Raw genomic sequence first — 27,929 nt, forward strand, 5'->3', positions numbered from 1 at the left:
ACAGAGGATAGCAGAAAAAAAAAAAATCTATAAAGAAATAGGTATGATTAAAAAGCATAGCTGAAGGAAATTTCTAATTAAGGATTTTCTCCAGGGAGACACAGTCAAAAGCTTGAAGCTAAATGAGTTTTGGAGAATCACTGCAGATCAATGAACTGGTCTTGCCACTTTCTGGAGCCTCCCAGGCGGCAGCACTGAGGGGCTGGACCGGATAATTTTACAAACATAAGTGTTGTTCATAGGCTTGCACTGCAATATTGAAGCCAAAGAAACAGTGACAAGATTTTATCCTTCAGTGGTGCTTCCCTTCTGAAATCTTTCAAGTACGTCACATTCATTCTGTTATGAAATTTCCATGAGGAAATAGCTTCATCCTGGTCTTACAGATGGGAAAATGATATGAAGAAAAATTTTATTGTATTTGCTCTCTAGAAAATGCTGAGGCAAAGCTTTGTCATGACTGAAATCTCAGTGACAACATACAGCCCGATGGTAGTAATAACGCACCATTTGATCTGACAGTGCCGATTTTTTAATATCAAAGTTATCCCTGACTTCTGAGTGGCTGTGACAGAGCCAATGACCTGTGTCTTTCCAACCAAATCAGTTTTGCTTACTTTTCCCTCCCTTTCCCCTGTCTGGGTTTCTAACAGTGCTCCTTGCTGGCATATTTGGAGCTGCTGAGATGTAGGTATCTATCCCAGTGAGCTGCGTTAGCTAGCTGTTCTTGGCAGCCTCCCCAGCAGTTTGTGGGAACACAAGACTAACTTGGCATTTTGGGATAGTTTCTTCTTTCTGTTAAACATGGAGTTGTCACACGTGTAATCCTCAGCGCTGTGCATATCTCAAAATTTTCGTGGGTCTCCTGAAAATTTCTTTTATCCCTATTTCTGTCCATTAGACAACACTGAATGCAGTGATATGTACTAGTTTTATTTGAATTATTATGGTCTGCCTGTGCTGGAAGTGCTCTGATTCTCCATGCAAATTATCTTGGGTTATGTGCATATATTTAAGTGTCCAGGTTTTTTGAATCTTAATATTTAAAGAGAATGAGTTTTTCAGTGTGGAGTTTTGGACTCTGGAGATGTAAAGTAAGATGTAAATCTTCTCCTAAAAGCAATGAATATTGTCATGCAACTCACAGTTGTCAGTTGAGGAAAAATACTGTCGATCAATGGCAGTAAAATTAGGGCTGGAGTATGCAAGCAGTACCCGTGTTAATAAGAGTTTTGTATTTGTAAGCAGACGTAGCTGCACTGAGTAACAAAAGTGGGAACTGGCTCAGCTAAACCTTTGACCACGTTGGCAATCTTTCCTTTTAAACAGATTTTACGCATGAAGACAGTATGCCATCAAACTAATGCCCTAAAAATAATGCAGTTTGACTCAGTAAGGCTGGAAACTTGATTCTGCAGTCTTTGTACAAAAAATTTCCTTGTGATTGTGGCAATTAACAGACACTATTTATTGTCAAGTCTCTGCTACACCTCTACCATACAAATGTACAAATCCAGGCCTGTGAAATGCAACAACTGTTTTGCAGATAATTGTTGCGCTGTTTATCCTTCTATCTCTAAACTTTGTTTGTTTTCTTCCTAGGAGTATTTAATCATCCTGCATTTAATTTATTTAGACAAAGTAGAACATTACTTTTATTGATTAAATACTTCTGGTGGAACAAAATCAAAAGGCTTTCATTTCAAAGTGTTTTAGTGACTGGACTGTTCTGCTCTGCTTGTGAAACATAATTACACTGCTTCCTAATCATCAGCTCATCAATAAGAGTCACAGTGTAGGCGCCTGTTACATTACAAAGAAGCTTTTTACTGCTTTAATCTTTTTTATTATTATTATTCAAAGCATGTCATGTTCTGATATAATAAAGTACAGCAGAAACCCTCCGTGGGGTAATCTCATAAATTACTAATACATTTGTAACTGCTTTGTTACTAACGCTACATTTAAGGTTCTGCCTTGAGAGTGAACTTCTCACTTCTCTTTTTTTTTAAAGTATATATTACCTTTATCTTCACAGAACTAGTAATAGCTCAATGAAATAGGCTCCAATTATATTCCTTATCTTTGGATGGAGAAAGGGGGAAGGCCGGGATGAATTTTATTGAACACAAAATTTATTTTTTAATTGCTGAGAGACACTTGAGAAATACGATTCATTTGGAAGACCTATTGAATTTCTGCAGATGGTGACATTCTGCTCCCCACTGAAGTCAACAGCAAAATCCCCATTGGCTTTAATGGCAACAAGACTCAATTGGAAGCGATTATAGATTATTAATTGCTGAATTGAAAAATACAGCTCTACAGTCAATCTTCTGTGTAGATTTATGTAACAAAACAGAGATTTTCATCTTGTGTGCATAACGTGAAAACTTGGGCAGGCTAAATACTGACAAATGCACTCTAATCTTTTATTTGATGGTGACTAATTAAGACTTTCATATTCTATGTGTAACTAAACTTCCAGCCAAGGACACAAACACTATTATATTCAAGAGAATGTGAAGTTGTTATTTCACCTCAAGAAAAAAAAAAAAAAAGACCCTGCAGTACAGTGAAACTGCAATAAGCATGATTTATTATTAATTAGAAGGAAGGAAAGGGAGTGAGTTCTGCTTCTATCCAAGAGACTCATTTGAGGTTTTTCTCCCTCTCTCTCTTCAAACTTCAGCCTCCTTCCTCTATTTTCTATGAATCTTTACAATACTAAATGGTTGGCACTGCCAGAATTGATGACTGTATTATTGCATAAATATAGACTTTATACATAGCATATTTCTAATAAAAATTATTGTTTAATAAATACAAGTGTACTGAACATGAATTTTGAGGTGGATATTTCCATGTATGAAAGACCATTGCCAGGAAGATCTAAGAAGTTCTGTATAGCTACCTGCTAGGAAGAACTAGTAAAGTTCTGTGTAAGCTGTATACCTGCTTGGTTACCCTGTGCATTAGGCAACATCTCAATGGCATACATTATGAAACCTGGGGATTTCCTATTCAGAGGGCTTATGTGTGTTTTCACAAGTCACAGCTTGCTGTCACTTTGCCTTTGTGGTGGTTCTCCAAGTTGGTAAGAAGCCTGACTGTCCCAGAAGACACAGGAAGCATTTATCTTAGAAAAACTAAAGAGGTCCTATTTGCTGGTGATGTAAACTCATGGTTCTGTTGTGGGCAACATCATTTATCACAGCATAGACCCTGGTCCCGTGCTTCCAACAGTAAAGATTGTCTTTGCTTATCCTGTGCCATCATAAACATTATGGAAGAGTTTCATCCTATATATTTATAACCTGTGCACTGTGTGCAGTGCCTTGAGCACTTCTGTTAGTATAACTCACTCCTCTAGACTTTCCCTTGCCTTAATTCTGCTTCTGAATCAGTCCTCAAGCCCAACAGCAAAAGTTCATAGGACGCGGCCCTTTTCAGTAGGCACAAATGGCATCTAGACATAAGCTCTGCACTACGTGAGGGGAATTGAATTGCTAGAGTGAGGTGCAACCTCAATCAATGCCTGATCAAGATGGGTGCTAGAAACTCTCTAGAAATTTTTACATGGACAAGTCCCAACACAGTGGTCTCATTTAATTAACTAGATAGGGACAAACAGCAAGGGTTTGCTCTCTTACTCCTGTTACCAAAGAGACTGCCAGCTCTCATTTCATTCCCTCCCCAGTGTCATCCAGTTCTTCGAAATGCAACACAACAACTCAAAAGCAACAGTGCAGCATACCCACTGATTTCTCAGGACGACTCGATAGCCCAGGATAGGGTACAGACATCCTATCTATGAATATCACTAATTCATCTTCACTGTTACAAGCATGAACACATTACCTAAGAAAGAATTTTCACAAATACATTCCCAGACAACTCCGAGTACAGTGTGATTTTTTATTTTTTTTTAAAAAAAAAGTAGCTCTGGAAACAGGATGATTCATACCAACACTGTTTTACAGCACACAACTTTAATCACTGCCAAACATTCTTTCAAGTAATATTTCAACTCAAAGCTGTCCTGAATCCTTGCCATTAGAGCTAACACATATTCCCCCTTTTCCCCTTAAGGTCAGACAGTTATTCTTTGCTGCCACTTTACTCTGGGAAGTACAGAAACACTTTCTGTTTGGTGGTCAATTCCCTACACATATGACCTAAGTCATGGGCTTTCTTCCTGAGGCACAAAGACCTTAATCATAGTAACTACAAGGTGGGGTGTTTTTAGCTTGTGGAATCCAATGTAGGAGCTTTGCTTTGTTTTTAATAAAAAGAGCAGCAGCGAACATTTTGGTTTTCATTGCTGAGAACTCTCCCATGCACTAGGTTCAGTTGTTGTAACAGCCAGAGGTGGGAGGGAAATGTCATTTGTACATTAGTGCACCATGGTGTCTCCAGCCATAGCATCAACTCTAAGGACAAAGACTGAAGATTTAAATCAAATAATTTTAAGACACCATATGTGAGAGAGAGAAAGGATGCGTAACTGTGTGGCCTGTTGAAGAGGGGTAACAGATCTTGGATCTGATCTCTGCTCCCAGAATAATTCAGGTACTTTATACATTAAAACCAGCTAAAACTGGCAGTTCACATAGGCATAAGAACAACAAGAAGCAGCTGTTCCTAGCAGTATATATTATTTGTATACTGAATATCCCTTTTAGAAAGTCTCCCCGCACATCTGTTTTGGGTGGGGAAGATAGTAGTTATTTGGTAGCAGAAGACATTCAAAAACACTCTGCAATAAGCTCTTCCTATTGCCCTTTACAGCTGCTTTTCCTGCCCAGCTCAACAGCACACCAGGACAATACCACCAGAAAAGACACTTCTTACAAGGGTAGTACAGCCTAACTCAGCTTTTTTTTCAGCTGATCCTCATATTATCCCTTAGAGAGACAGCAATTCTCCTCTCTACCATCCCAGTTTAGTTTTAATTATGGCAAAAATCAGACCCTCTGAAAAGATCATCATCAGGTTTCAGCTAGACAAGCACGGTAACCTATAAGCTTTCTTGCAAAGAGTAAATACTGTTCTCAGAGAATATCTGCACACAAGGTGCATTTGCATTTTCAACTACTTATTTAGGTACCCGCAAGCTGTGCTGTATGTGCAAACTATGAAGAAAAATAATAATGTGACTTACAGTTCTGGTGACTCTTGGTCATACTCTCTGAGTCCAAGGCATGGTAGAATTCATATGCCGAACGGCCCAGCAGCTCCTCTGGATGGTATCCAATCAACTCTGTTATTCTTGGTTAAGAAAAAAAAAAAAAAAATTTAAATTCAGGTCGCCTTAGCCTTATGCTTACATGTGCAGAGTAGCTATCAGATCTAGATCGCAGGCTAACAGAATTAAAACCACAAGATGAGAAATTCTGAACTTTCAAATCCATTAGGAGCTGTAGAGGACTTACGATCACGTTCTGAAATATTTCCATGTTCGGAATAAACTGCCCTTTACTACTACTGGAATAAAAATTCCTAGCCATTACATGTGTTGCAAATTTTCCTAGGCCTGTTGCACAGTATCTTTTATACAAGGTCTCAATTGGAAACCTACCGCTGACAAAGTTCTCAAGCTGTCCACTACATGCAGAAATTTCCAACTACCATAATTAAAAATAAAATGCACATGAGGGGCTAGTGTTTGGCACCATCAGGTTTAAAAGTATGTATGTGTACGTTTTTAAAACATACATAAAAGGGTTAAATCACTACTTTGGGTATTGCATTCAATAAAATAAAAATGCAAGGTGAGAAATTAAAAGCGGTTACAAGAAAAAACATCAGTTCTACTTAGTGTTTCTCAATCATATGAGAACTTTAGCATATGGATTAGGTTACTTGGGTGACTAATCCACAAACTAAGTAGGATTTTACACAAAGCAAGCTATGATCTCAAAACCGAGACTTTTTTCAGAGCCTTTCTGAGTATTTGGGCAAGGCAGGATTTCTCACAAGTTCCTGAATAAATGAAAATAGGTCATCAAACTGTGCAGATGATTTTCTCTAATGAGAGGGTGGAAGAAAACTGTTCTTTTTTCCTAAATTCAATTTGAAATACCATCACACAGAACTTTACAAGAAACATGCTTAGTAAAAAGCAAAGAGACCATATAATCTGGGCAAACAAGGAAACATTACTGTTTTCTAAGTTGACAACACTCCTGGATGCCTTTTCCTAGTTTTTGAACTGCAGTAACAACCTGCAATGTAGCAGAGAGCAAGCAGCAGCAGAAACGACTACCAACCACTGCTAAGCTGTCATAAACTTTGAAAACCCAGGAGGTTTGCAAGGAGCGGTCACATCTTGCAGCACATCACTGCCGTCAGCGGTAGTGCCCAGGTTTTATGCCTCATAACTAACTCCCTCGGAATGGCTTTATTTGCCACCACCACATCTGATTAGTTGTGATGCTACCCTTACGAGACACATCTTCAGGTTTGTACTCCCTGGAAGGACAGACAGCCTTTGCCCAGCCCTCCAGACACAAGCATGTCTTTACAAGACAGACATGTAAATACTGAAAAACAAACAGAGCAAGAGCATGGTATTCATCTTTTGGATCTCCAGCACAGAAGACACATAAGATGGAGCTATTTTGTGTATGGTTTGAATGCCAAGGCATTGAGTCAGCTTTTCCCTCGCCTCCACAGAACTATAGCTCATACCCCTGGGACACCTTGGTTTTTGTCACTCTGAAAACTAATCTCTGTCCTGATTTCCATGGAATGAACCTGGGTTTATAATGGTTTAGTTGAGTAAAGATGGTTTATGTTTACAGTATTATTTATGCTTACAGTTAGACTGACAAAGGGGAAATTTTTGAATCAGGTTTCAGAAAGAGTTGCTTTTTTGACACTCTTCACTGACAAGCCTCTGAGCTTTTAAACTGCACCCCAGCCAAATCTTTAACTTTTCTCTGAAACCACAATTGCTTTTTCTTATTTAATAAAAGCAGAAGTTCTTAAAATGAGTTGGCTCTCAAGAGCTGAACCATCAGGAGAAAACAATGAATAGAGAAGGAGCCCTAATAAAAGTAAACCTCCCAAAATACAGTTGCTGCTGCCTTTACACAGTGGTGTACACAAGTGGGACACATTGGTGTAAGTGGCCAGAGGCTTTTGCCAGGACCAGTGTAAATAGACTGTCTTTAAAAACAGAAACTATGGCCTTTGGGTATATAATGGCATAGTATCATAAAACCATCCCGGTTAGTTTGGAGCTAATCACAAGGGGAAGGCTTTTAAAATTCAGGAAGTTGAGGATTTACTCTTAATCCAGTTACTGGGAGCTGAGAGCCAAGTAGTGGGGGGTTGAGCAAGGAGAAGGAAATAAAGATAATTGAAAGAAAAGAAGCATCATGTACCCAGCAGCACCAATGCAAATCCAAAACCACACTACAGCCTTCATGGGTGTCAACAGTGGAACAGAGATTGCAAGAAAAAAATATGCACCACAGTAGGCTGAGGGACCTGTAACTCTTATCATATAGGAATTGCAATCTCTATACCAATTTTTCTATTCCAGTCCTATAATTCCCCTCTCAAATTGCTCCTAACGAGTGCCCTCACTATAAAATTTCTCTTCTTGTCATTCCATGGCATACAATGACTTGTGTGATCCTGCTGCGACAATGTCAAATTTAACTAGACCTAATGTAGTCTTTCATGAAAGTTAGCAAGTAGTGGGTTGATATCTTTACTACAACCAACTAAAAAGTATACAGAAATATAGAAATAAGATATCAAAGAATTACCCACAAACCCCATAACATTGGCCAAATTCTACACCCACGCCTAGCAACAATCAAGAGTAATTTTTAAAAAGTTACTTTAAATACTTAAAAAAAAAGCTAACAGCCCATTCTGTGCTCTTCTTACCTGATCTGTAAATCTGTTAACCACCATTCAGACTCATTACATTTCTCTTTAAACACTCCTGGGAGTGAAAAGATTTTTTTTTTTTAAATTATAGAATGTTTCTTTCTCCCATCCCAGACAACCCTAAAAATGGCTGACAATGTTTGCTAGGTACATTTTAAAATACCACTAGTTTATAACAAACAACCCCTCTCCAAGAATTGTTAGCAGTATTGGTTTTGGGTGCATGAACTGGCAGATCACACCCTCCTTCAATTCCTCCTCTGGTGCTGCTGACTCTGAAAAGCTTAAAAAAATCTTGTGGCCCTGCAGGCAGTGCAGGGCTGGAAGTCACATTTGTAATTCCACGCCATGTTACGCACCAGGACCAAGGTGGGCAGCTACCCCCATCTCCATCACACCCATCCTGTGACTTCTCCCAAGACCTTAATGGAAGAAGACTGGCCACAGCCGAGAGCCTGAACAGCACCTGGCAAGAAGGCAGAGAGTGCTTCAGCAAAGGCCTCTGCACTGACCTCACCTGAGCACCACTTTGAGGCTCACCAGTGAGGTGCACCCTCCAAACTCCACATGCTTTCCACAGGAGCCTCTTAGTAATACAAAATGCTAAGTACACAGAGGACTATGTGCAAAGGAAAAAGCATCCTATGGAGGTATGAGGCGGAGGGGTATGTAACTAAGAGAGTAACAGAAATGTATATGCCCTGTGGGACCAAAGGGTCATTTACAAAACTGAGTCCAGAACACAAGACTTTACTTTTGCTTAGACACTAGACAGAAAATTGCTCTTTGTGCAAGCTGTGGAATGACAAAATTGGAAAACAAACTGTATGGTGGTTTTGGATGGCATTCCTGCCATGGTAGGCTTTGTGTTTCCTTTGCAAAAGCAAAATTGATGCTAATTAGAAGGATAATAATAATTTTTGTTGAAGAAGACAGGTAGGCTGAGAGGCTGGTTAGCCTCCCATTAACCACTCCTTTCTGAAAACACAAATACCTTTGGGGGAATCTTAAATTTCTGAGCTGTCACCATCATGCACTGAGGTCAAAATCTCAGAAAACATGGTAAAGTGGTAGGCAGTAGCCCTCTGCAGTAGCTGATCTGTCCCAACTACCACTCCTTACATGCTTTTTGAGCACTACTTCAGTTTCTCTTAATCTACTCATTTCTTGGGATGTGGAGTAAAGGCAAAGTTTTGTGCTTAGGTACACAATGGAGAAACAAGCAATCTGAATACTATTTCTAGATTTGTACAACTTTGCTGTACTTTATCTCTCTGAGACATGGCAAAGCAAACAAAGCTCACTGCTTCAAAGGCTACGTCTCCTACGAGATGAGCTATTTCAAGTGTTTTGGTTTTTCTTAAAATTGTGCTTTTCTGTCTCTTTATAGCAGCACAAAGCTTTTTATTGTATACCATTTCTTGAGTTAAAATAGAATCCTAAGAACCATCAGTACTGAGAAGTCAGGCTCTTTGTGAAAGACTGCTGCAATGTTTACTGCTCATAAAAAAATAGCTGGGTGTATATTCGTGGGCCGTGTGTGGACTGTGTGTGTGAGGGCGTGGATCTCTTAACAAAGTCTTTCTGTATTCAAACTGTTACCAAGTTATTGAAGTTAAATTGGTCTTAACGGGAACAAACAAAGTTATACTTAAAGCAGAATGAGTTAAAAAAACAGAGGGGGGAAAAAAAAGCACCCAACACAGCCACTATACCTGGGGTAAAGCACCCTGCAAGCCTGCTAGAGCATGTGGCAGGGCAGCATGGCAGTCCTGCCAAGTACCCACATTTTCTCTCGAAAATATTCATGGTGGCATTTTTGCATAAAATGCAACATCCTGGGACCCCTGCCCACTTCTCAGAGGGATGGCTGGCATGGTCAGTTTTATCTGCTCTGCTAGGCAAAAAAACTAGATGAGTACATAAAAAATCTTCACCAGGACTCTTGTCTCTCCTACTCATTTGGTCTATGTAAATCAAAGTTTTGTTATTAACAAAAGAAGTTGGTTGTGTTTGTTTCTTAAATATGACATATACCAAAAGCCAGTTTTGCCAAATGCAGATCTTTGGCTTCAGATTTCATCACTTCACTGTTGTCTCCATACTGCATTTTGCCCCTGAGCAGAGATGGAGGAACAGGAGGTCCTTTCAAATGCTTATTTGCATTCTCACCTAATTTAAAAATATTCCCCAAATATAGGTCAATTGGCAAACGGACTTAAATCCTCATATAAGGTTCTGTGCCACCTTATTTCTGTTTCACGGGGACATAACTGGAAACACAGTACAATTCAGTTTCCTCTCAGTTTGGCACAGCCTGGATCCCACATGTACACTCGTATTAGGAGAAATCTAACTGGGACCAACACTATTGGCACTGCACCTCCCTGCACCACACTATTCTGAATCACCATACGACCTCCATTACTACTTTTTCTTCTTCATCTCTTCCATTGGAATGTTCCAATCAAGAAGAAGCAAAAAAAGAGTATAACTATTCGAGTCTCTTGTTACCAGGAACATACAATTACCCAAAGCAAGCCATACCCTCAAAATAATGGAGAACATACACGTTTCAGCATGCTGGTGCCAGGGAACTTGTTTGTGACACAGCCTCCGGAGTTGCCACCTGCACATCTTGCCCCATGCAGAACAGATCTGTTTCCTTATCCTTCTCTCCCCACAGGCATGCTACCCACAGCAATTAAGAGCAGAAAGTGCTTCCCTCTCCCTTCCCCAGCACATCATCAGAGAGGTCACAGGGCTGAAGGTGAAAAGCCAACACCACTTACAATGCCTCATGTTACCCTCTGCTTTCAAAACCTTGGTCCCCTCCAAAACACAGCTTATGGTTTATAAACCGTAAAGGCTGAGACTACATGTGCTGGAGCACCTGAAGTAGTTTTGGGGGTTTCAATCAAATTCAGATACAATTTTCACTTCTATTTTGTAGATTTTTCCACCATAGAACCATGCTACCACTATTTCTATCTACCCATCGCCCCCGTGGCCCCACATAAGAAGGTACGCTGAGCATCAGCTATGCCACCAAGGTAACAAAATTGCCTTCATACAAGACTTGCCTTTTTTTTTCTGACTAAAACACCCTTACTGGCAATCTTCCCCAACACAGAAGCATTGTGCAGCTGAACTAAATCCTCACTTGGATTACTGAATTATACCACTGATCAGCATTTCTGTATTACAGTTAAAATAATCCTTCCTATAAACCACTTAGCCAAGATTAAGTGGAACAAGGGAACATTTTTAAATCACTCTCCAGGAATGGCTGAATAAGGCATTTAACAAAACAACCTATTTTTATTATTTATATCTCACAAACCTTTCTTAACAGGCTCATCACCTTACAAAAGCTATTTTAAGAATACAAACATATGTCACCTAACCACTGGCAAGTCATAGGCCCACATATATAAATTATTTTTGGAAGGCAAAATTTACGGGCTAGCATCTCCCACATTTTAAATGAGGGATGGCCAGTCTTGCCTGCTTCATACTGCATCTGTCCTGTACCCTCCTGAGGAAAAGCCAAAAGAATCAAGGCACTTCATGTTAGACAACTAATTTTTGTTACGAAGTGCTGAAAGGTAGCCAGCCTTTATTTTGCGTGTTGCAAAATCAGAGACTGTGCCGTTTCCTAAGGAGATGACAGATGTGATCCTCATTTTCCACAAACATAAATTTCAGCTTCATGTACAAAGGCAGCTCTCTTTTGTACCCACTTAAGCTTCACACTCAAGGTGGATGGTCCCATTATTAAGGCCAGCATGGCTGCCATTCATTAAGGTACTTCCTCAGAAATCCTAGGTTTTTTAACTGAATGCTTCATAAAAACTTAATGTTCCCTGGAAGCAGACCTGTCCACATCAGATGAAATGCAAAGGGTATACTCAGATTGCTGCAGAAGCATGCTAGAGGAGGCATGTTGTCCTCAAGGATATCAACGCTGAACTGGGAAGAAACAGACTCTTATGGAGAAATGAGCCCTGTCAAACCTGCTGCGTCACTGCGGAAAGGCCAGTGTAGGTTGAAAAGGGTTTAGGCATCTGACTGGCACATGCTGCTTTTTCTCCTCTGCTCCTCAGCTTGGATTTACATTCCTGGCATAAGCTGCTCCTTCAATGCAATTTGTCTAGCAGCACTGAATTTGATAAGAACAGCTGAGTGTTCTGCATTTTTATGTGTCTAGAGATGTGTCGCCTGCTGGAGAGAAATCAACATCCCTCCGGGAGGGAAGCAAGAGCCAGGAGAATCTGCTGGGAAGAACCTGAAAGGTTTGTGAGGTCTCTTCCTTCTCTGGCCTGGCTGGCTTTTTACAGCTTTATCATAATCTCAATAAAATGTAAATGAAACATCCCAACCAAAACTAAATAGTAAAAGACATGCTGTTTTGTTGCCTGATTTTAAAGAAAAATCTCTGAAATTCCCTACAAGTTAAATCCTCCAGAGGAAGCTGTTGCATTTTACTGCCATGTGTAAAGTTTTCCCTGTAAATCAACTCCCAGTATTTAAGGCAGGGCATAATATGTCATTCTTTTTAAAATAAGCATGTGTATCTTTAATGGGATAGTATCAGTCCCTCTAATTCTCATTTATAATTGCTTATGCATTAAGTCTGGCAGGGACATGTGAATGCTGCAATACAGCAAAATCCTGTTACTCTCCCCTAGCCTGCCACTGACTGGCCCCAGTAATTCAGAGGTACATTGCTTTTAACAATGAGTCACTACCATATTGTTGCTCCCCCTCCCCCGCAGAAGAAGTCTATTGATAACTCAGTATTTGTCATCCTGAAAGTAGTAACAAGAAAAAAAAATAGTAGTAGTCTGGTTTGTTGCGGTTACATCAGAGGACATTTCTAGTTACAGCACACTCGCTGCTAAATTTTCATCGAGGTCAGGAGAAGGTCAGTCACAAGTTTCACACTTGTAATCTTGCTTTCATCCACAGCTGCTAACATTGCTAGTTTATACAGCTGCTTTATCACATTGTTTAAAATAATAATCTTGCTTAGTGCAAGTTTTAAAAAACCTTTAATGGATGAAAAAAATAACCACAATCTCAATCCTGTGAGTGTTTGCATAAAACGTGAGCATATGTATAATCCCACTGACAACACCAAACCCACAGTAGTATAGACAGGACTTTCTAAGGAAGAGGGGAACAGGAAGACACTTCATGGGAAGGGATCTCTGGCTCCATTACACACAGGGAAGATATGCAGACGGGGAGAAGAGGTAGATTGTATGAAGTGCCATGGAAATCCCAGAGGAAGTCAGGTAGGTGGAGACTAAGGTGATCTCTATTTTTTCCACACAAGAGGGAAGTGTGGGGAGTGGAGGATACAGCCCCTTGCTTGACCCAAGATCTTCCCCTACCCTTCATTTCACCACTAACAGGAGCAGATAGATAACCATCAAAAGTTGTTTGCTTTTCATTGAGCAAGAGGCTGCAACCCCATTTCAGAACTGCAGATGCTCTGGATGCCTTAGCAATGCTTAGTTAATCTAGAGCATGAAGTACTTTCCAGCTAACTGATAACAGCATCCTGGGCCAAACCAATCGTATAACAGCCCTTGACTAAGGTCCGTAAGACATGTAATTTAAGACATTCCCTAAAAAACGAGAACAGAAATCCCATGTACTCTTCAGTTTGTTAAAGCTCAAGAAGTTAATGCTTATGGCTCTATGTTGCCCCATCTTCTGCCAATGAACTTGAATTTCTCACTCAGCAGGAGGAGGAAATACAGCGGGAGTACCATTTTGCCTATTTTGTACTTCTTGTCCATGCTGTACCATTTTATACTTCTTGTCCTTGCTTACCAGATCCACAGACGAGGACATTTGGAAAGACTGCTTGTTTTGTTCAAAACAGAAACACCCACAGAAAGGAAAAATCAGTGGAGTTTACCTGTCATCACAGTAGGTAAATTTCATATCCATGCTATGGCGACTGAGGAAGGTCTTGCTGTCCAGGGGGATATCGATGTTCGACGGATGCTGAATAGGCTCACACATTATTATAAGGCAGGTGAGAAGAGGCTCTTTATACCCACACAGAGTGTGAGGAGGGCAAGTGTTATACACTTTAACCTGTCCAGTGCAGTGCAAAACCTGAAAAAATGATTTTTGAATGAGAAACAAACTTAGAATGTACTTTCTCTACATGCCAAAGTGTCTTTTTACATCAAGAACACTTATTACAGCTAAAATATGGTACCTTCCACGTGGCAGACTTAAGGTTAACAGTTCTGCCTCTGTTGGTAACGGTGCATTTCATCCTCATGAAGAAGTCACGCTCAGTTGACATCTCTTTGCTTTTCTTTCCAAAGCCTGGACCTGTATAAGGAAAATGACAAATGAGTTTTCTCAGTTTTGCTCCTTGATTTCTTCTATTTATAAGCATGAAGGATTCAATAGAAATAACAGATTAATTCTCAAGTAATTTATCTGCAGAGATCATCAAAGATGCACAGACCACTGAAAAGCAGTTTGTAGACCTGAGACCTAAAACTTTAAGTGGAATTTAAATGGGACTTTAAGCATTTAAACCTATGTTTTAGCTTGCAGCACATAAATCTTTGCAAAGTGGCCCAAGTGAAAACATTATGCCTGCCTTAACTTGCTGAAAGCAAAACAGTAAACAAACAGTTCTTAAGTGCTATCATATATTAGCAATATTTGGCAAAACAAATCTGCAAAGTATTAAATAACAGTTAATGATTATTCTAGGAATCAAAATTCCCTTTACCATAACTAACAGATCTCTACTGTCAGCCAATTACTTCATTTGGTTATTTAAAAAGCGAACAGTGATTCTTTGTTATTACCATTTTTCAGACTCAGATTCTCCCGAATTTCTTCATGGTCACAAGGATGAGTGAAGTCAAAAACGCTGTGTCCAGTTAATTCCACCTGTGCAGAAGTAACAATATATTTAGCCAAATGAAAGCAACTGATAGTATTTATCTGGTTTTAAATACTGCCTATTCAGATAAAACTGGTCACTAAAACCAAGTGCATCAACAGGATGATCACAGATACAAATCCTGTGACCCTCTCTTTATTTATCCTATGCATTAACTTTTCATTTTTCTCCCCAGAACAATTCTCTATACTTGGATTTGCACAGTGCAGTTAACAGACAATACCAACCACTGGTTATTTTCAGCCTTCAAAGAGAAAATCCCCCAATCCACAAGGCAGAAAAGGGGGGACCCAAAAGAGCAGCTCTATCCCCTCTGTACCACAGTCTAAGGCACAAGTTGAATAAACACCCATTTTCCTCTCCACAGAAATATCTAGGAAGGCAAGTTTACAGTCACCAAAGACACTACAATCTTGATAGAAAGGGAGAGGGAAAAAAAACCCACTGTTGTCTGGTGTGCAGAGTACCTGCCTGAGAAATAAGACATTTATTTCCAGGTATTTTTGCAGTGACACACAGCTGGTTTTCTGCATTTAGGCATAGGACTCGCTTCTAGGAATTGGATTACAAAGACAGGAGGAGTGTTAGAGAACAAGTTACCTGGGTAAGACCCATGTATTTGTTGACATTCTCTGACAAAAAGATCATGTCTCCATCCTGTGTCACCACGGCAATAAATCCCTCCAAAGCTTTCAGGTACAAGTTGTCCATCTGCTGGTCTGTCTCTAGTTCATTCTCATTGTCAGCACATACTAAGAAAAGAAGAAAAAAAAGCACCTGAAGGCTTCAGCAACCTAGCCAGCCTTTTTCAACACAAGCACATCTAGTTACAAGGCAACAAAATATTTTTCTGCTGTTAGAATTCCCTTTCCACAAACCCCTTCTGGTGGGGCCTTCCTTTAGAAGCAAGCTGTCTGCACAGTGTACAAAAAGGATGTCCTTATCACCAGAAAGATATTTTTCTAAACCTTTTGGCAAATGCAACAGACCCTCTATTTACCTTTAGCGTGTTTCTGCAAGATGTGTTTTCAGTACATAACACCTACATACCCAGACACTGAAGCTCATCTTCTTTGTGCACATTCTTTTGGCCACATGCAACCTTTATATTCCTCATAGGCACAAAGTATAGGGCAAATCGTACAGAAGGCAAGTATATTTGTGCATTCCTAACAAATGTCTAACAAAAGACATTTTCATCACCTCAGGTTTTCAAGAAATTCAAATACTTTTCCTATGAAGTGTGCCTAAACAGATCACTCCACTCAGTATGGAGAGGTCTGTTAACACTACCTTTAGTAGAAAAAGTAGAAAAAACATTTATTTGAAGGCCTTTCAGGGCTCATAAACCTCAGTATTCCTGGGAAGAACACAGATCCATCCCACTGATACCTCTCTTTTCATCTGCAGACATCAGAACCTCTTAAGTGCCACTCCACCAAACTCTGACCAGCTTTGTCACCCACCTAAACTCCTCCCGTCCCACATGGAGGAGAGCCTCAGACCCCGCTTACATCCCTTATGTTTACCTATGCAGATTGTTAAGCCCAGTGCAACTTAACATTTTTGGAGAAGACATGTCACTGTTGTGCTGATGTGGTAGAACATTTATTAAAGGTTTTTTTGGGTTATTCCTTTTCCTGATGCTTTTTGGCTGTGCTGTAGAGAACAACCGATAGCCCTGATGCTCTCCTTGTGTGTGCTCCACATTGCTCACCTCCTGTGATGAGAAGCAGTAAGTAGGCAAAGCCACAGGTAGGGAAGGAGGGAGAGGAGACACGACTCCTCCTAATGCCAGTCACCCAAGTGTCCACTCAGCACTCTTGCTTTCCTTTCTACACTTCTAAGCATGTCTCAGCTTCATGAATAAGAAGCCTAGAGGAGATGATTTGTAGAGGATCAGTATTGAAAAATTTCTGTGTAGGAGCTGGTCCATTAATTTCTTGACATGTTTTATGTGAAACTTCTGGGATTATTTTTTTACAAAACTATTTACAGATATCGCATCTGGTCTGTGTACCTCAGACATGCTGTGGTGAGCTTATCTTTATAGCTTTGTCAGTTGGCCTACACATTTTGTGATCAGTCACTGCAAATATGTGTAGTGGTAAGGCTCTGAATTCAGGGGCGAAAAGCAAGCAACCAACAACAAAAAAAATCCCTTATTGTCTCATAATAAAGAATAACCAACTCAAACCATACACTGCTGAAGATGCAAGACCACAGGTAAACCCCATCTAGGTGAAAGGTGCTCTATAGCTCAAGGCAGTGACGATGATGTGAGAGGAGCTGCAGCGATGCTGCTCTCTGTGCCACTCCTTGGTGGCACAAGAGAGCTCCAGGCTAGGCCCACCACTGATATCGCTGGCCAGAGGCTCCAGCTGCAATTGCATCAGCCTTATTCGCAAGAACAGTGGGACTCTTAAATGAGTTTCTTGGAGAAAAATTGCTCTTCTTTATTGGTTGCAATTTCAGCTTACAGTTTTTGTTCTCTAGTACACACACTGCTAGCACTTGAGAAAAGTATTTCACAGCACATTCATAATTTCCTTTCATGTTTCTTGTTGAAATACTCATGTTGAAAGAAGTCTAGAAGTGGGAATGGGGTATTTCTTTGTAAAATATTATTAGAAGAGGTTTGAGTTTAGTACTTTTTTGGATAGGGAAAAGGCTGAGCCAAACTAATGCAGTTTTTACTTTGAAGTATTAATGAGTTATGATTAAAGCATGAGTTCGATCTATATACCTCCTGCAACTGCATCTGCTAGTGCCTAAGGATGGACAGAGGCGTAGGCATTTGCAATGCAGAACCCATGGAGCTGCTGTTTCGAACAGATGAGTGGTGACAAAAAATGATGCTGCACCCTCCTCCTGCTCCTCAACATCTCTCCCTGGCAGCAGCCCATTACCCATCCTGCAAAGAAGGGAACAAACGGACTCAGCCCCAGAACCACTGGGAGCACTTGGTTTATCACCCTTTGCTTCTCAACACAATCATTTGGTAGCAGGGAAGAAAAGACACTCTGTGGGGATGGCCAGCACAGGCTAGGGATTTATTATTTCATGTCCCTACACTGCAATTCTAAGTACACATGCAGGGGCCAGTTCCTCCTCAGTACAAAGCAACTGACTTCAGGAAATTACATCAGGGCTAGCGTTTAAAATACAGAAAATACACAACAATACATTTGAATAGTATGCACTTTGACCATAATGACATTTAGGGAAGGGAAAAAAAAAAAAGAAAAAGAAAAGGGGTAAGTGACCATCTGCTCCCAAGCTTGTTTCTGGTGTGTAAAGAATGTCAAGGGTCTTTTTTTACTTTTCCGGAAGCAAACAAATGGTTTATTCAGCAGGGATCATGGCTATAGCCCAAGACAATCAGCCAAGTGTGGATTCAGAGAAAAAAAAAGAGACTTTTCAGCTCTAACCCCAGACCCTCCTTTCCATTTTTTTCCCCAGTTCATTAAGTTTGCATTAACAAAACATGACCATTCAAAAGCAAGAAGGCTATTCAAAGCATTTGTATTCTTAAATGCCTCCAACAGTGAAAGACAAACATTTAACTTGTATTATCAGATGATTAAGTTTGCTTTTCCATGTATATAAATTATATTACTTATACAAACACACACAGAGGACATAGGATCACTCACATCAGGGCTGCAGGTTCAAGCCTTTAACTACTTAGCTGAGCACAGCACTTACAGTCAGCTTTAAAGAACTCAGTTACAGGGTTTTGTGGGATCAGAGTTCAATTTTTTTTATTATTACTTTGTCCAGCTGGAAGCATCTGTAATGTGGAGTGGGAGGAAGGAGTGAAGAGGGTTTGTGCCGTTGTGCACCTCCTCTCAGATGACCCAAAACCCACTACACCAAGGTGTTTTGCAGACACCCTCCAGCGCTTCCCTGGTAACACAGTAAACCCCTCCTTAGCAGCCCTGGCCATAGCAGGCAAGGGTAGCTGGCAGATACTGCTTTCTTGTAGTGCTTAATAGGGCATGATCAGGTTTCAAAGTTGGAGCAGCTGTATTGAAACTGTAGGCACTATTGGGTACATAAAGGTAGGTGAGAAAAGTGCCTCCAGGGGCCACTGTGCTCCTGCTGCCTGTCTATTCCTTGCCTGTCCCCCATGAGCATCCCCGGCAGTGTACCCAGGGAAGCCCAGGCACTGTGGGATGCACCAAAGGCGCTCAAGTCTTCTGCTGCATCCAGGTTCTTTGTGGTGGTTGTGAACACACAGTCCCAGGAGGTGTCATCTGTGCTAAAACCCTGAAGCATTAGCTCCCTGAAGATCCTTACTCCGTAGCAAAGAAATATGCTGGGCATCACTGTGGCGGCCCTAGTATGCCCTGTATCAGGTAACTTAGTACAATGATAGCAATATGAATAATAAATAACAGTCACTCATATGGTTGCAGTCACAGCATTACAGCTTGCTTTCTCCTGTGGAAATCACTAGCTACTAATACACAGAGGATATACACACATTAGGAGACTGAAGCAATTCAGTTATTGCCAACTAGCAAAAAATTCAGTTTGCTTTAGAAAGAATCTATTTTGCAGAAGACAAATAAAGACATGGACGCTGCAAGCTGCTCCCAGAACTCCCTATTCTCTTTCGCTTTGCTTTAAATTTTCTTCATTAAGGTACCTCAGGGCTGGACTGGAGCATAAGAAAATTCACCTTCAAATATTGGAGAAATCTGAAACTAAATGGAAGTGAGAGGTTAGTATGAGGAGGCAGGGGCACAACTTCAGCCTTTGGTTTCTGGTAGATCTGAGGTCACTTTATCCAGGTAGCAACACCCAATGTGGACTTGCCAGAATTTTCCAGGTCTTAAAGAAAAGTAACCGTGGACTCAGTTTACCCTGATTTTTAGGGGTTATCAGCATTGCTTTTCAAAATAACTGCTAATTAAATTTTGAAATAAGGATGCGTTTCTTGGGGGTTTTTTCCTACAACTTTTTTCATTGCCCCTCTTCTACTGGCAGTATCTCACTTCAGGCACCATGACAGTATAGCAGGGAGACTGGACTGCAAATATGTCAGTTTAACTATAAATTAATAGTACATTCAGTGGAATGAAGTGCTGTAATATTATTGTTCATATTGTAGTTACATTTATGGATCCTGGCCAAGATGGTGCTCATGTTGCACTGGGAAGCCTATAAAGGAGGGAGAATCCCTGTCTAGGTGAGACCAGTAGGTGTTGAAACATGTCAGAGAGCCTCAGGAAAGTGCAGTGGCCTCTCTGGGGCAACTGTCATAGCTACAGCAGAACCAGGAACAGAGCAACTATGTCCCATGTCCCAGTCTGATGGGTCATCTGCTGTTCATATTGCCCCAAGGCAGTATTTCTTAAGTTTGCATCAAATTTTGATACAGTATTTTTCAGTCCATGTCTCAGTCTGTATTAAATTTTGGTAAGTATTTTTTTAATCAGCTCTACTTTCAAAAATTTTCTAACCACCAAAGTAGAACTTATTCATCAACAAGAAACTTTGAACTGTAATGTCAAATGCTTACTGCAGTGTTTATGATAACCTTTTATGCTAAAAATAGCTCTTGTAAACAAGCTTTGATTAATTCCCACTGTCAGGATGTGCACTGTTCCCAAGTTTAAGAACACTTTTTCCGTAGATGCTTGCTCATTTCCTTCAGTCCAACCTCTTGGAACGAGTCTGAAGGCTCAAAAATCAGGCTCCTCTTACAAGAAATAACTGCTCAGGTATAAACAACCTCCTAGCCTATACTCCTCTCAACACCTTTGATCTGACTCAAAGGGACCTTTTTGGTTAGTTCAGAGGTAGAGAGTGATAAAAAGGGTTTCTGCTGGAGCGCACACCATCACCACCACCACCACAGAATTTTCATGACTTTGTCTCTCATCCTGGATCCTATAAATACCAGAAAGTTGCATGGATGTTGTGTATAATAGATACCATGCTATAGCTGCCACTCCAGAGGAGGGTTGTAAAAACTGCCTGATGCTAGTAGGCAAAAATTAGGAAAGATCTAACAGCAGCTCCATCCCGCATCAGAAAGAGCAGCTTTGAGACAGACTTGTCTCTTCCTGGTTTCTTGTTTTGCATTAAAGGGAAGCGACTGATTTTTTTTTCCCCTTTTTCTTTTTTTCTGTCTTGACAGGGCAGTACATCCTGTTCAAGGGGATATTTTCAGTGTGTTCAATAAAAGCTTTCAATGTAGATACATCAGGCAAAAGCTACTCTTAAACTTCAAGCTGCAGGAAGGGCTCTTATCTCCAAGCACACAAGCAACTTTGATAAAGAAAACACTTATGTTAGTGCTGTTTTGATTGCGGAGTTTGTATCTAGGCAAATCATTCAGATGCTCCTCCTAAAAAGATGCTTTGAGTCCTGCAGCCATCAGTGTTGAACAGCAGGACACAGCACCCCATCAGACCAGGCTTCCTGAGCCCAGTGGGACCTTCTGGCACATCTTCCCAGAAAAGGGACATCACTTCAAGCAGCTGAAGCACTCAGCACCCTGCTCCACTCTCATTCCTATCAGCACGGTTGGCACAAAACTATTTTTCCAATTTAATAAAAGCAAACAAGTAGACATGCTATTTTTAAAGCACTGTTTTATGCCACAATGGTCTGAGATTAGGTGCAGCTTGTCCAGACATTCAAAAACAATGCCCACATCACTTGTCCCTATGGTTTGTCCTCTCCCTTAAAAGCCTAGAGAAAAGCTATTTTTTCCCTTCTGCTCCCTGCTGGCTTTCCGGCTCTGTTGTCTCCCTCCCTTGAAACAACTTCACACTGGCTTCCTCGTGGCCTCTCTTCTCCCAAACAACTTCCCGTCTGCTTCCCTGTCCCCTCCCCAATTCTGCTGCTGTCTGCCTGCACAGGAGCAACTCCCATCCAGTTTCCTTTGCTGGATCTCCGCACAGAAAAGACACCCGGGTGACCACACATTTGGGACGGGATTAAAGAAGGCTAATAAAATTTGCTTGATTAGCCTGACTAAAAAGTCTGTAGTCCTGGCACACAGAAACTCACTGGTACCAAAGAGTTCTGGTTCCTGTAATGCCTTTAGCATCAGAGTGGTCCAAATAAACCTTTAAAATTATTGGCACCTCATGCTACAGCCTATACAGCCTTCCTAAAGTGGATTCTCTTCCTCATATTCAGACAAAAAGAGACTGAGGCAGCCTTAGCAAATCTCATGGTGTCAGCTGTTATCCAAGATAGACATTCTTTAGCAAAAGACAGTTATTTCTCTTTTGTCATCTATTAACCTCCCAGAAAGCATTAGACTAATTTACTACCTATACTAGAGAATAATAGGGGACAAAAACTGCTATCAGTTTTTCTGACTATACTAAAGGACATAAGATCCCAAATCCCAAAGCTCCACTACTGCTAAGTATCAAACTGTCTATTTTCCTCAGGAACTTTATGGGAGCAAAACCTTGACTTGAAATGAACAAAGATCAGTTCTAAATTTATCCCAAACATTTGAATGTGATGATGGCAAAATGTCTTATGCCAACAGAATTAAGACATCTTGAAAAATATTTAAGATGATCATACTCAAATGATATTTCTACTTAGCATTCCAATTATACCATGTACTGTTCTGTGCACAACATGGAAACAGTATTATAAAGCTATTGTTTCAGTTTGCTTCCTGTGATACTAATCTCAATCAGGCCGTCAGACGAACAGCCTGCATTTCTAAATGTTAAAGGCTTCCTTTCCAACATTCCCACACAGAACTGCCTACTGTGAAAATCAAAGGGAAATGTGTTACTAAGTAAAGCAGCAACTTTTATAAAGCAAAACTTGGTATTTTTTACCCTTTTGAACTCTGAGATATACAACCAGCTATTTCCTATTATGATAGGATACAAGGGCCAAGCTCAGGCCCTGCAGCGCCTGCAGGAGACGTGCACCCTGCAATCCAGAAGTTGGGATTTTTCGGAGGCACATAGTAGGAGAGCTCTCAATGAGGGCTCAGATTCATGGGCTCTGCCATTCACCTGCTGGAAGAATGCAGGCATAGACTTCCCTAGGTCTTGGCTTCCTGACAGATAAATAATCATTATTCAGACACAGCTAGTAAAACAGCCTGAGTTACACAAGTGAAAAGCCCTATTCCAAGTCACGGAATAATAGGAAGGGGCATGAGACACTCAATGCCAGTGGACTGAGGCTGGCAAGTTGCCTACAGCCATCTCTGAAATCCCATCTGGAGCATCATCTTGCACAAAGCAGAGGATGCAGTCCTGGGAAGGGCCTTGCTCTCTCCACTCCCAGCAAAACTGCCATGAAATGAAGAGGTATGTTTGCCTTGGAGAATCGTGCCCACAAGCAGTAGTGTAAAATAAAATCTGGTGTACCAGTAGTTTTTGATAGAATAAATAATAAATAACAAAAATGCTAATCAAGCAGTATTTTTTTTCTTTACTACCTTTAGAAGCATTTTTCAAGCTGCACTGCAAGCTTATTTTAGTGACATTGTCTATATATAAATGCAGTAAATGTTATTTTAATGTCCTAATTAATGACAGAACAAATACTCCCACTTAACTCCAGTTTACACTAAGTGTCTAGCCCAAATAATCAAAACTATTTCCGTGAAGATAACATAAAGCAAAGAGGGGGTCTGTGGGCTGGGGCAGGCATTTACTTCAGTTTGCTGCAGTTCTCCACCTCCCCATTTCCTGGTTCACCCGTGAGAGATCACACCATAACACCCATGCTCCCTGTCAGTCAAATCAGGCTCCTCAAATACAATGCAGAATCAATGGCCAAACTGGTCTGCTAAACATGCATGTGAAACGGAGGGAGCTTTGCTTGGGGCTCAGAAAGGATCTAGAGCACAAGCAAGAACAGAGCGTGGACAGGCATCACCCAAGCCCTGTGTTGATTATGCTCCATGCTCTTGTCAAAATGTGGGGAACAGCAAACCTCTTCACCTGTGAGCCAAAAGCGGTATCAAAAACCTATTGCTCTGAATTAAATCAGATGGCCTTCCAGTGAAAGAGAGTATCCTTATAAAGACTGACATTATCCAGAGGCTTACCCATCAAAGGGCATACAAAGGGAACAGATGAGAAAACAGCACCCATCAAACATTACCTATATTAAGCAGCTATTGTGCAGCAATGGTGTTAATCAGTCCTGAAAGGTGGTATTTTATCAACAAAGCTCACCTTCCAGAAACACCTATATTCAATTTTACAGCGCTGTCTCCTGTGAGCAAGAAACAGTTCTCAAACTGTTACTTACTTTGGCCAGAGCAGTCCTCTACATGTGAATCTCAGGGTCTCAACAAGTTTAAACTATCGGGCAGTTGCATAAGGAAGAAATAGTACTCTGAAGTCATTATCCTGCTAATGATAATGAAAGTTCTCTCTCTGATACCACTTTATTCCAGTGCCTGATAAATTTTATCTTTCAAATATTCAGGGCTTAAATTTTCAGCCTTGTTGTTTAGCTTGGCTAATTTAAATGTTAGCTACACCCAGAAGAACATAAGCAGCAGATGAGGCCTTTGCAAGCAAACTAGTTTCCTGGATTGAGTTCTTTCATTTCAGTGTATTCTCATTGTCAGAAAATAATACCCAGCTCTTCCAGAAAACCAGTCCCTTTAAAGTAGCTTAAATTCAGTTCCTTAGAACAGAAGCACTAAAGATTCTAAAATCCTTATCTACATCTTCAGTGTCTAAAGATGCAGCAATGGACAAATCTGCATTTGACTAAACACACAAATTTTAATGAGAGGGCTTACTCCAAGTCAATATTTAGACTGGGGAGGTGCATCAGATTTAAGGTTAAACAAATAACTAACACAGAGAAAGCCTAGAATATTAAATCACATCTTGTTGCTACTGTAACATTTCACTTCCAGATTCCTTTCTAGCTGCTGGGTCCTGGTAGTACTTCAAGAGAATGTAAATCAGATACATGAATCATATTATTTTTCAAGCACTGTCACAGAAAAATCATATATGTATGCATATGTATGAATATTATATGCATATATTGAGTTGTCATCACTACCAAATTATATGAGCCTAAGCCTTAAACACTACAGAAGCAATAAAACAAGCAGTTTATCTGTAGATTTTCCCCTCACCAATAAATTACTTGAGAAAGTTCACTTTAAATTTAGCGGCTTTCAGGTGAGCAAATGGCTTTTCTTATGATGACAGCATCACACTATTTCATGTCAAGTTTCACAGACACACTATTATTTATATCATCTGTTACAGCCCTTCAGAAGTTTGCTTTTCCTACACTGTGACAGTCTCTAGTTCATGTCACATAAATATTTGAAAAGCTGAAGCTGAGATTTTATGAGAAAGTTATTAACAAATCGGCTTGGTGTATGGTATGTTTAAGAACATTCACCTATTTAAACAACTTCAAGTATTAACTACAGGACAAAATCAGAGATGATTTCCAAACACTGTTCAGCAAATAAACTTTTTTTTCCCACAGAAGTAAACGTCAAAATCAGATTCTGTAAGATAAGATGAAAATACCCACATTTTATACAATAGTCTTAGCAAAAGGAAAAAAACTAGAAAAATTACAGAGCATCCAGAAACAAAATTGAATTTCTCATATCTTTCAGACTAACGAACAACTAAACAACAGCATACTCTTCCACAAAATGAGGTACTTCCTAATAACATTTATTAAAGTAATTGTTATGGTATGACTCAATTTTTCTAAAGAGAGGAAGTGCAATCGTGACCTTATGGGGGGTTTTGCCAGTACTGAAGGAAAAGATGAAATTTTGGGTTTACCTTTCACAAACATTACAGGCATTGTTTTGTTAACATATTCTTGACACTTATAGGTCACCACGTGAATGTTCCCCAGAAACATCAGTTGTTTTCACTGATCTCACAGGCTACTCAAACCACAGATTTTCATTGAAGTGATTGTTGAAGTATAGGTGCAAAATAAGCATATTATTAATTTTATCAGTTTTCACAGGCTATGAAAATGATGCTGGTTCACATTTCCTACTAGTCCAACATGAGCAAGATTTTGATTACACAGAATCCATTCATTTTGAGTATTCAAAAGTTGTTTGCTTTAGCTATCTTAGTCTACCTTGTCATAAATGAGCTACCTACTACTCATTACCAGCATATAGCACAATTAGTCCTTTCAAATGAAGTACTGGACCTTCAGAACTTCCCAGCTGCCTTTTGAATGCACTGGCACAAACACGGTGGCCACACCAAATTCAAAATTTACTTGTTTCAGCATGGAAGCTTGAGATGTAGGTTTGAATTCTGATTAAATGCTTAAAAGTTTAAAATGAGCTTAATAAACCACATTCAATAATTTTGAGAGGATTTTTTTAGAGAAGCAAAACTGATCAGTTATTTTGGTAATGAAGATATTATATGACTAACAACTCAGATTTTCCTATCCCACTTAAAATATACATATTTCTGATGACAAAACCCTACCAACCTATCTTTAAATCTAGTTGTATTCTCACAACACAAGCACTTGTGTGTCCTGTTCTCACATTATCAACCGGTACTCAGATAATAATAGGCACAATCTTACCAAGCTGCCATCAAATAGCATTGACAACTTCTTTCAGCCAGATCTTACCAGAAGAGAGAAGCTTGTGAGTGCGTAGGAAACTGATTGCCAGGCGCATTATGGATGCCTTGTCCAGGTGGGAACTGATGTTGTGGGGCAGGGGTAGTTCATGTGCCAGTTCATAGAAAACTTCAGTCTCTTTGCTTCTTCTGCACCTTGCTGCATCTCTTGATTTTTCCTTCCTCCGTTCAGAACTGCTCCTGGTAGGTAAAGGAGAAAAAGGAAAAAGCATTTCTTCATATGCAATTCATGACCTGAGAGAGGCATTTACAGGAGTAAATATTCTCAGTAGAGAATCCATTCTGTCAACTGGTTTAAATCAACTGACCAGACTTTAATATCTATTTGTTTCTTTTAAAATTGAATTAGGAGAGGGCTGGAAGTTCTGGAAAGGGCTCTAATCTTACATAAGTCAGCCTTTGGACACCCTGAATCTCCACTGAGTGCAATAGGATCAAGATCTGCCTTAGGCAAGTATATATAGCAAAATAGCTAACTATTATTCCTGGGATTCAGCAAGTGTTAAAAATAAACATTTTGTTTGTTCAGTCTAAATTAATTTACTTGAAAAATACTTTGGAATAAGGTGACAATCCATTTTAAAGCTGGAGCAATTAGAGTGCATGTGGCTGTGTCATAGAGTTTCAATGGCTGTACCCCACATTAAAATAAAAGTGGTAACAGGGTATCAAACTGTGCGTGTATATACACTTGTCTCAGCTCTTAGTCCAACACTACTCTGGAAAACCACCTTTCCTTGACCATGAAGGACACAAAATGGGAAAGAAAAAACTGTTGCTTGCAAGAAACCCCTCCTTTGTAGAAACTATTCTAATCAAATCACCATCTCTCCATTGTCTATGAAAATAGATTCCTTCTTGAGTAAAATAACATGAGCCAGCCTCCTTGAAATTCTGTAGAGAACAGAAGAGCAGAAAATAATGAAGGGAAAGGCATTTTATGAAACAAGTATGCAAAATTAAGCCAACAAGGTACATAAAGCTAAATTTAACATGCAAGAAACACACAGGCTATATGTATAATGGCTCTGGAACAGAATAGTTTAAGAGGTAACTTCACTGACTCCAAGGTTCTTTTATAAAGCACAGTTCTTATTTCAGAACATGAAGAACCTGAATCCATTCAAAGCCATCAGCTATTTCAACCCCATGCAACTCTGCTGATACTACAAGTTTCCTTCACTTGCATGAGTTGAGGTTGCACCTTAGTCACATCACACAGAATATATTTCATTGCAGGCAGATGCCTGTATTACTTTACCAGTGCAAACAGCACAGCTTGGATGAGCACAGAACAAGGTATAGAGATCAGCCCCACTGTTTTTGCTGTTGTGGCTACATAATCATTTATAGAATCACCAGTGCCAGCCCTCCATTTGCAAGGCTGCCTAAAAATGAAGCATCCTATAACCTGCTTTTTCCAGTGTCAGTATAAAATAATA

The 27,929-nt window shown here is 40.0% G+C and overlaps 1 protein-coding gene across 1 annotated transcript in view; it reads right to left on the reverse strand.

Annotated features, from left to right (window-relative positions):
* EPAS1 (endothelial PAS domain protein 1) overlaps nt 1-26,667 on the reverse strand; it is a 36,828-nt gene extending 10,161 nt beyond the window's left edge. The window contains exons 1-6 of the mRNA XM_026845645.1: nt 26,477-26,667; nt 15,458-15,609; nt 14,760-14,844; nt 14,150-14,268; nt 13,841-14,043; nt 5,165-5,271 (exon numbers count right to left, since the gene is read on the reverse strand). Of these exons, the coding sequence (XP_026701446.1) occupies nt 5,165-5,271; nt 13,841-14,043; nt 14,150-14,268; nt 14,760-14,844; nt 15,458-15,609; nt 26,477-26,525 (715 nt within the window). The 5' untranslated portion in view covers nt 26,526-26,667. The remainder of the gene's footprint in view (nt 1-5,164; nt 5,272-13,840; nt 14,044-14,149; nt 14,269-14,759; nt 14,845-15,457; nt 15,610-26,476) is intronic.
* Nucleotides 26,668-27,929: the final 1,262 nt, after the last annotated feature.

The sequence above is a fragment of the Athene cunicularia genome (genome assembly GCF_003259725.1).
Source record: "Athene cunicularia isolate RWA chromosome 3 unlocalized genomic scaffold, athCun1 chr3_part1, whole genome shotgun sequence".
NCBI classification, from domain to species: Eukaryota; Metazoa; Chordata; class Aves; order Strigiformes; family Strigidae; genus Athene; species Athene cunicularia.